Below are 10,451 nucleotides of genomic sequence, written 5' to 3'. Positions count from 1 at the left end.
ATAGATAGATAGATAGATAGATAGATAGATAGATAGATAGATAGATCCTTTATTGATCCCACAGCGGGGAAATTTACATCAACAAATAGGTAATTTTATACATACCTATTAAATCAAACCTACATTTTTAAAACAAATTATTTACATCCTAGTAGATATAGTGGATCATTTCATGTCCTTGTATTTTGTATTTGTGTATTTGTTTATTGGTCGGTGTCACTTTTTGACACTTGAGGGCGGTATGATGCCGGTGTTGCTTTTATTCAACTTTTATTTTCGCAGCCGAAGACGAAACGAAACCTCTCTGACAGAAAATGGCTGACATGGAGTGCGGCCACAACATCCCTCGGCTCCATGCACAGTTGTAAGGTGTCCTACGTTTGAACATGCACTATTGCATTTAACAGTAGTACACGATGTTTAAAAAGGCGAAAAGAGCAAACTTTCGGCGGAGGAATGAGTCGGACGAGGATGAGCAGGACGAGAGTCAGCAGCACCCGTCGCTGGCGCCGACATCGTTCGGGCCTATCGTGGAAATCCCGTTTATGGAGACCTGTAATATCAACGATACCGCGGCACCGAGCTGCACGGATACCTACCACAGTAACGGCTTTCAGGGGAACATCGTGAGAGCCATCAAGAAGGAAAAGAAAACTAAAGAGGTAGTAATTCTACCTGCACCCACAAAGGCCAGTTTGCTGAGCTTCGACGATGATGAAGGTAAGTTGGTAGCTAGATCTATGCTAAGTAAGCTAGCCGGTTAACGTTAGCTGGAGATGATGTACTTGCAGGTTTATGTCGCTAATCTTGCCCTTCCGTTTCTACTTAGGGTACGGAAATGTTATTTGTATGTGCAAAAAGCAATTTAATTTGAAGCTTTCAATGACATAAAGAATCATTCCTGCCTCCACCAACTTACCCTGGATGCTGTGCATGGTTATCCAGACTCACTGGATACTACTACTACTGACTTTCTCCTATGGTTTGTTTGTAAACAGAAGGATCCGAGGTGTTCAGAGTGAAGAAGTCCAACCACAGCAAGAAGATTGTTAAACAGCTGAAGAAAGAATACAAGGAGGATTTGGAGAGGTCTGGATGTGTCAAACAAGAGGCCAAATCAGGTATGTTAGCCTTCTTTCCATGTGGTATGTCATCTGATTGTCATATCTACAGGGATTCCTAAATTAATTTGGAGCCGTATCTTTTTTGTTTTTTACCAAACATAAGTCAGCTTAAAGTTGAACAGAGGCATGCCGTTTGATTTTTTTTCAACAGAACTTAAAATACAAGTTGGCCAGATACGGTATCTTAGCACATATTCAGATTCTTAAAGGCAAAGTCTCATCATTTATCTGCAACATCTGATTTTAGCATATGACTGTGTAAAGGAAAAGGCATTTTCTATTTGCATTTAAGTTGAGGCTACATTAGGTACAGATTTTGAATAGCATATTCTGCCGTTTTACTGTGTAGGGAAGATGCTGAAATTTTTTGTTTGATGTGTTTGTGTTAGCTTGAAGACATATGTCAGTGTAAGATCCTATAAATCCCAGAGTCTGTCCATGGCATTAGTGCACGTTCACCATGGCTTACCATGCTCAATAAATACAGACGCTCTCTGAGCATTGACTGAATAAAGAAACAGGCAACAACCACTGTCCCTCAAAGGCTTTATATAAGATGCCCTAAATCTGAGGCATTACCCCTAAGATTCAACCTATGCCAGTGCATTTAATTTGATGAAACATGATATAAGTCATCTGGCAGTAACAGGTAGTTGGCTATAGTGTAAATGTATTAAATGTATGTAAGATCTGGTCTGAACTTGATGCATCTTTTTCTGAACAGTTTTTGTTTGTTTGTTTGTTTGTTTGTTTGTTTAAAATCTAGATGGTCCATCTCAGCCTGCTGTTACCATTAAGGATGAAGTTACTAGCAGAGCAGGCAGTGAACAGGGGGAGGAGGAAATGGAGGTGGACAGTGCTGACGAACATGAGGAGGAGGCAAGAAGTCAAGGCGGTCAGACACAAAGCCAAGCATCCAGAAGCAACAATGCCGGAGCATCATTTAACACGCTTTCCTCCCTCGGAAGCTTGAGACCAGGTATGATACAGACACTTTCAAACTGAAATGCTTGTGCAGTGTTTAATCTATCATTACTGGTGCAATTGACAGACATAGGAGCACATTCATAAAGAATTCCTTGTCTATGTACTTTTCCCAAATGTAATGTAACAGGCAGTGAGTTAGTGTCATTTTTAAAACTAACTTCTGCTATTAGTCTTAGGATTTTAATCTGCCATCATCTAAAAATTGCATACTATACTTCCAGAGATAAATGTTTTTGCATTTTTTGTTTGTTTTTGTTGTATTTTGTATGCCCAACTGCTCAAGCACTAAATGAATACATGTTTTTATTTATGTCAGGAGAGATCCCAGATGCTGCATTTATCCACGCTGCCAGAAAGCGCAGACAACTAGCGAGAGAGCTAGGGGGTGAAACCCCTCTTGTAGAAACGGAGGCTCCGAAGAAACGTCTGGTACGAGAAGACCAAGATGCCAGCGATGATGAAGATGAGGAAGAGAAGAGGATCCGCTTCAGTGGAGTCAGAAACAAAAGCCAGAGACAGAAGATCGCTGAAGAGATAGGTGCTGTAGTAAATTGTACACTGACTGTCCATTGATGATATTCTTCTGCTGTCAACCAGTCATGTCTTAAAACATCAATTTCCCCTTCACATGTGCAGGTATCGAGGGTAGTGATGATGAGGCCCTGGATGCAGGTCAGGATGAGGAAGTGAGCCGTTGGGAGCAGGAGCAGATTAGGAAAGGGATCAGCATACCCCAGGTAAGCTATACTGAATTTCTGATCAGCTATAAGGTGTTCTGTCTTCATGTATGGCTCCTGAAAATAGATACCGCACAGACCTGTACAACTTTCTTTTTATCTGGTGCTACCGTTGTATTACTTTATAAAACTTTGAGATGTAATTTTAATACGAGAGATTATTAGCATTGTTGGGATCTGAAACATTGAATCAATTAAAAATTTAATCAGTTGACAGGATGTCTAGTGAGTTTTTATTGTTAGTTAAGTCATCATTAAGTAAAACCGTCACAATACAGTTGGTGGTTTAATTTTATTTTTTTATGGGCGGGGGGTAAGGGGAGGGGTTATATTTTTTGTTATTGAATAGCTTTTGATTTGGGGTCTGAGAAACAGGAAATTTTAAATGAAACACTTTTAGTTGTGGGAAGTTGCAATGGACTTTTTTTCTGGTGTTTGATAGCTTAAAGAGTTATTCTAATAAGTTACAGGTAGATACACTGTTAATAACACTAATCAACGGTTGCAGCTATGATTGCATTGTAGTTAAAGAGGAGCAGTGCTAGCGGTGTTAAATGAGCTACGTGTTTCTCTTGTTTTTAATGTTTAGGTCCAGAGCAGTCAACCAGAGGACAACACAGTCTACTACCAGAACAGCTATGAGAGCCAGCCCTATGGCGCTTCCTACAGCATACCTTTCACCTACAGTACGGTGGCCCCACAGACTGGCAAGCCAGCTGGCCGCGCCGACAATGGCTCTGTTCACTACGGGGCGCTTATTAGTGATCTAACCCCAGTATCCATTGATCTGGTAAAGAAACGCCTGCAGGATAGGTAGGTTCAGTGGAAGACTGCAACAACGTGTAATGTCCATCTCCCGCTCAGCTGCTGCCATCTCTGTGTGCTGTGGTTCTGAAGACCCAGCAAAAGCTACCTACTGATCTAAGGTTCAGAGAGGCAATATGATGTCTCTGTATATCTTGTTTATTGTTGTGGGTGCACTCTAAAGCAATTATTTATTGCCTATAGTATGTTATTAGTTCAATAACAAGTTTTGTTTGTCCTTGGTCCCATCTAAGTTATTCTTACTGTCCTTCTCTGTATGTCATGTGTTCGTAGGCTCAACCAAATGCATGCAGGCCACAATGCAAATACCAGGCGCTACAAACAGATCAAAGAAGAGTTAGCTGCTTCTGAGAGTACCATTCAGCAGCTGGAGGGTTCATCCAATGACAATGCAGATCAATATAAATTCTTGCAAGAGATGCGAGGGTATGTTGGAGACTTGCTTGAGTGTTTCAGTGAAAAGGTAAGGGAGAATTTATCTGCAGTCTGATTAGCTGTTTGCTGTTTTGTGTCTGTGTGAACTCTGACCGCTTTGTGATTTTCAAAGGCATACAGTCGAGTAACAAGTCAGTATTGCACAGCAGTTCTGAGTTGCACAGCAATATTGACTTGATTTAGTTGTTGCTTAGTAGTTCATATTTTAGAAATTATTATTTTCAGTGGTACCTAACAGTGCCTACAAGCCAGTTTGACTGCTGTTTAGTCACTTGGAGCACACCCCATGTATTTCCTTGTTGCTTTGCAACCATTCCTCCTCTGGGTAGAAATCAAACTCTGATCTGTAATCCCAGAAACATATTTTTAGAAGAGTTTTTGTGCGAAAACTAAGCACTATTGCGTCAAAATTTTTAGATACTTCAAAATAAATTTATTCATAAATGAATGGATTTACTGTAGGTGAATTGGAGCCATAATAGATCCCAATATATTAGCTTAAATAAGTATCTCCAAGTGTCCTGGCTTAACAAAGAGAATGAATACAATTGTGTAAAACATATGAAATTACATCACAAACTACATTTTTGTAAACCAGTAGCTACTCACCAAATGCTTGCCCGAACAGAATAATCTAGTCTTGAACCTACAGCAGCAGAGCAGCTACATCAAAGGAAGAGAGAAGTGAATCGCCAACTGCCAACATTTGTTTCTTCAACCAAACTAACCAGTGCACAGAACATTGTGATTTAAACAGGACATTAACCGACCACATTCAGCATGACTCAGTACAAAGTTCTTCAAGTCAGCGTAAACACTGGAAACTGTTTATCATGAGTGTTGGGTAAAAATCTTTAACTCTGTCTATTCACTCTGCAACAAATGTAAATCTGCTTTTAACTTAATATGTCAATATTTTCAGATTAAAATATGTGCTTCACATAAGTTTCAGATTTTCAAGCTTTCCTTCATAGTAAATTGACATTTCAGCGATAACAACCTTCCACCCGACACTTGTGATATTTTAGTTCCAGTGTTAGATTGTCCATCATGCTCCTTTTATCCTTCCAGCAAGACATCCGGGTGACTCCGAGTCCCACTTTTGTTGGGTCAGAGGTCACAGAAGGCATCATATCTTTCAGGTGCCTGCTGTCCTGGAGCTGGAGGCTGCCATGCACCAGTTACTAAGGCAACGGGCCTCACGACTTGTCCAGAGAAGACAGGATGATATTAAAGATGAATCGTCGGAGTTTGCAAGCCTTTCAAGTCAGTCCATCTTGAAGGTTTTTATGATTTATTTGAACGGCCTCGTTAGTTCTCTGTATGCGAGCGTGAGCGTGTGTGGTTCATGTTCTTGCATCGCATTTCGTCCATTATGATTCCCTCATAATTCTAATTAAGGTTAATTGATGTGTAATTTTGCGTGAATGAGCATCCGTGTATGTAAATGGACAATGTTGTATTGGAGGAGCTGTTTCGGCTGCTCTTTGATGGCTGAGACTCACAGTCAGCTGGATGGTTGTAATTCAACTCAAGCAATAAGTCACTAAGTAAAGATGACAAAAATGATCTGTTAGTGATTTGTCATCTGTCACTTTCACTGTAACATATCTGAAGCTGTCTCCGGGTAAGTGATCAGAAAATGTATGATACCAGAATTATTTTATCAAAGTGTGTCTTACTGCTAGTTGTACCTAATGTGTTTGGAAGATCAGACAAATATTGTAACTCGTTTCAGGAATTTAATACAATCTTTTTACCCAGGAAATATTTTATTTTTAGGTATTTAAAATTACTCTAAATTTTAATATTTTTGCCATTAGTTGAGATCCTAAATTCCCAGAATAAGAATGAGGTTTTGGGTTAGCTTAGCTTTTCAGTTCTGGTTCTGACATGACTCCTGTCTCTTGCAGATAAAGCTGTCATGGCTCCTAATCTAGACTCATTTGGTCGAGACCGTGCTGCATACCAAGAGCACAGTCGTCAGAGGAGGATAGCTGAAAGAGAAGCCAGACGGTAGGAGGCTAACTTGTCCTTAAATGCATGTTTCCCAAATATGTGTCCTTGTACACACTGTCTGATGCTTCACTTGGCCTACAACGTGCAAAAAAAGCTAAATCTGTAGCTTCATTTGGAAAGCACAGGTTTGTCATGCAAGAAGTCAAAGTTCTGAGAGAGTCATTTTAGGTCAAGGCGGGTCACAGGTTATCACAAATTCTGCTCTTGTTTCTAATGTGGCTGCCTTCGTGTTTGTGGATGCAGAACACGGCGGCGACAAGCTCGAGAGCAGAATGGCAAGAGGGCTGAGCATAACGAAGGCTTATCATCTGATGACGAGGAAACGTCTACTGACATCACCAGCTTCAACATGGAAAGAGGTACATCATGACATTGCTGGAAATACTTATACTAACAACCATACTGAGGACAATCGGTTGATTAAATGTTAATATAGACATCACAGACATTCTGTAGTTCATGCCTAACTAAAACCTGTCATGTCTTCCAGATCGTATCATCAGGGAATGTAAGAAGGTATTTGAGGACGTGGTGGAGGACTTTCATTCTCTAGACTGCATCAAATCTCATTTTGAAGTGTGGAGGAGAGAGTATGCCGACTGCTACAGAGACGCTTACATAGGCCTCTGTCTGCCCAAGCTCTTTAACCCATTAGTCCGTCTGCAGCTCATTGCATGGAACCCTCTCGAGGTAGGACGCGCACGTTTTCAGTGTCACATTTTCCTATTTGAAAGGAAAATGAGTTGTGAATTCTGCTAACCATTTGTGTCTTTATTCACTGTGCAGGCGCAGTGTGCAAACTTTGAATACATGCTCTGGTTTGAGTCGCTGTTGTTTTACGGCTTTGAGGAGCACAGCGCGCTGCAGAAAGGAGATGGGGATATCGGTTTGCTGCCTGCCATTGTGGAGAAGGTCATCCTCTCTAAACTGACAGGTGGAGAAACCCACGCAGCAGCACTGAGCACACCTACAAAGATCTCCTCGGGATGCAAGCCAGTACAAAATTTACTGTGTGTATTCATGTGTTGTTTGTTCATGTGTACGGCAGTGCTGGCGGAGCAAGTGTGGGACCCACTGTCAAGCAGTCAGACAGCCAGGCTGGTGGGATTCATTCACAGACTAATGAAAGGTTATCCCACCGTGCTGCATGGAGACAACCAATACACACAGGTACCGCCCACCCCATCAGTACCTTCTTGCACATTATGCACGGTATCTGCAAAACCCTTCAGCTTTTGTGTGGACTTTTTGTGTGGGTGTTAACTGTTGTCATCATCTTAACTTTATTTGTTAGGAGCTTCTGAAAACAATTGTCTTACGGACCAGGCGGACTCTGGATGAAGACGTCTTCCTTCCACTCTACCCCAAAAAGTATGTCGAACAGTTGTTACAATTGGAAGTCTATTTTCTTTATTATGTGTGAGAAGCACTTAAGACCTGATTTAACTGATATTTTTCCATTTTCTCAGTATATTGGAGAACAAGAATAGCGGTCCCTACTTGTTCTATCAGAGGCAGTTCTGGTCCTGCGTGAAGGTACGTGCAAAAGGGAATCAAATCATTTTTTTGTGTTATTTTATTAATTTTTCATCTTTTTAGATACCACTTACACTGACAGCCATGCTAAAGTTAGATCCTGATTGTTGTAGATCACAATTCACACAGAAAAAAGCTGATTTGTAGAACTTGGAAGGCTTTTTCCAAATCCAATAACAGAAAATACAGGAAGAGACTACAAAACATTAGAAAACCCCTGGGCTGCCTGTCTCACAGGCCGCATCTCTATTATACTGCCGAGTACTGGATGGTTTCTACAGTAACCACCTATTGCAGCTTTTACAGCTGTAGCAGCCAAGACAGCTATTGTACTTAGTTCTTCTGTTCTGTATACATCAGTACAGTCTAACTCTTCTCTCCTCTGTGCCAAGCTGCTGGGAAACATCCTGCAGTGGGAATGTATCTTATCCAGTTCCTGTCTGAGGGACCTGGCTTTGGACAGCACTCTCAATAGATACATCCTCTCTGCACTGCAGACCACGGATACAGCGGAGGAAAACGTTCAGAAGTGCCAGAAGGTATGACACACACTCACTCAGTTCTAAAAAGCTTGAGAATTAATTATGTTAGTATCATATATTATTAATCTGTGCCTGCAGGATTAGTGTAAGTTCACCTTTCTGGGGTAGATCTCAAAGGCAACTTCATTATTTTTGCTGTTGCTCCTTTGCACATTATATTGTAAGTAAAGAAAGCAATGTGAAGGCTTTATTTTGGCATTTCTATCTGTGTAGAGGTCACAGAGTTGGTGTTACTTTTTATTATGTGTTGTTTCACAGACAAACATTGGTTACAAAAATTTACAACCTGGTGCATTTGACAAGACGTTGACATAAGAGCAAGTCATCAAAAACTTAGAACCGAGATCCATGACACCATTTGTCATGTGTCTGCCCTATATTTTATATGTTTACAACCATGAGAATAAATTTTGTTTGAAAAAGCAAAACATTTTGAACAGGTACAAAGGGAAAGATGTTTAATTGGACAGATGAGTCTCTTTAGTCTGCTGCTGTATGTGGCACTAAAACCTAGAAGTACAGACTTCTGTATTAACTCCCTTAACTGTTGTCTGTTATCCTTGAATTGGAGAGTGGATATTGAGGTGGATTCTTGTTTAATTAGTTTGACATGGTGATTAAAATCCATTTAATTAGCTAGCTATTGCTACATGATTGCGGCACTTATGTCAACAGTGTAATTTCTTTAGTTTAATGAGAATTTTATTTTAAATCCAGAGACGCTGCTGTCGCTGGTGTTTCAAGATATGCACCATGAGTAGGGCAGTGAGTGGTGTAATTGAATGTCTCTTTCCAAAAGTTTCACATGCTTATCTTGAGATAGGAGAAAATTCCAGCTTGCAATAAAATGGAACTTTTTACAGGCCTTGACGGCTTTTACACATCTCTTATGTCTAAAAAAAAATGTTTTTTGCCACCTGAAAACTGAAAACGACGCCTCTCCTTGATCTGACAATATGATGGGAGGTTTTTGTATTTTATAATAAAGGGCCTGTCTCAGCAGGTCAATGCAATTGGCTGCTCTCCTCTTATCTGTGCCTTTTCACAGCTGGCAGCCTTAACTTGACAAATACACCCACTCAGTTTTGCCATTTGTGGCTCATTGAACAGGGTGACACACAGCTAGCGCTTTATTCTTTCTCTCAGGTGGTGGAGTGTTTGCCAGCGCATTGGTTCTCTGGACTGAAGGGCCAGCAGACGTTGCCTCAGTTGGAGCCATTCTGTCGCTACCTCACCCACCTGGCCAACTCGATGCACCGCAGCAGTTTGGGCGGGTCTGATGTTGAGCGGCGCACGTCCAAGTAAGGCTTCGGATGGTTCGTCTAAATTGGGGAGCTTGAATTTAATTATAGCACCATCTGCTGGAATAGTATTAAAGGTGCTTTAAGAGGGTAGGGGTTCTTTTATCATATTACCAAGTAGCGATTTAGACTTTAAGCTGTGTTGAGATGTGATTGGCTTTGTCGATATTATTTCTAATATATCCCACATCTGCCAACAGGGAGCAAATCAAAGAGGTTGTAAAGATGTTGGGACAGATGAACGCCCTGGACCACATCATCGCAGTGGCAGCGGAGCATGGTATTAAGGACATCAAACCACTGTTGGAAGCCAAATCATAGTGGACAAGATGGAAGGAACATTTCATCCGCCTTTTTGTTGTGTTTGGAACATTTGAAGACACGGGCTCACTAAGTCCCAGGAAAACGTGTGCGTCAGTGGACTTGAAATAAAACTCAACAGTTGTTCCTAGCACTGAAAATAGAAGACCTTGATGTAAATATTGTGAATATTGTACAGAAAGGTGCATTTGTGCACCTGTTAACACAAGACTGATGCTGAATTGAGGCCTTGTATTGTCAGCCCTAAAAGACTTAGACATGCTGACAGTATTTTAAATGCATAATTTATTAGGAGTAAAAAAAAATGTGTTGACATGGTTTACTTTTCGGAAAATGTCTCATCTGTAAATTTACACTACGTTCACCCTAGCAATCTGTGGAATCTGCTTTAGCATCTTCACTGCTCTCACTTACCATTTATTTTCCACATGTGCCAAAAGGTAGAATCTCCCAGCAGACTGTAAGGCAGTAAAGTAATGATATTCGATCCCTGCTTCCTCCTGTAGTGCTCCTGTCACCTCCGAAATGCAACGATGACCTCACAGAACCAGTTTTAGTAGTTTATTTGCCTGGGAATAAAAGATACATTTGAATGCTTATTGTCTGTTTGAAAATAAGTAACAA

General features: G+C 40.8%; 1 protein-coding gene across 1 annotated transcript; it reads left to right on the top strand.

The window, feature by feature from the left end:
* The first annotated feature begins 280 nt into the window (after window positions 1–280).
* Window positions 281–10,420, top strand: paxbp1 (PAX3 and PAX7 binding protein 1). Its single transcript, XM_022209353.2, has 18 exons — window positions 281–720; window positions 999–1,121; window positions 1,891–2,103; window positions 2,428–2,649; window positions 2,748–2,848; window positions 3,438–3,661; window positions 3,947–4,136; window positions 5,251–5,374; window positions 6,022–6,124; window positions 6,371–6,486; window positions 6,618–6,817; window positions 6,914–7,061; window positions 7,176–7,297; window positions 7,422–7,498; window positions 7,597–7,663; window positions 8,056–8,202; window positions 9,352–9,506; window positions 9,707–10,420. The coding sequence occupies exons 1-18, from the start codon at window positions 417–419 to the stop codon at window positions 9,825–9,827; spliced, it is 2,757 nt and encodes a 918-aa protein (XP_022065045.2). The 5' UTR covers window positions 281–416; the 3' UTR covers window positions 9,828–10,420.
* Window positions 10,421–10,451: the final 31 nt, after the last annotated feature.

Source organism: Acanthochromis polyacanthus, chromosome 17 (genome assembly GCF_021347895.1).
Source record: "Acanthochromis polyacanthus isolate Apoly-LR-REF ecotype Palm Island chromosome 17, KAUST_Apoly_ChrSc, whole genome shotgun sequence".
NCBI lineage: Eukaryota > Metazoa > Chordata > Actinopteri > Pomacentridae > Acanthochromis > Acanthochromis polyacanthus.
Note: the sequence above shows the minus strand (reverse complement) of the source record. Positions and strands in the feature narration are given on the sequence as shown.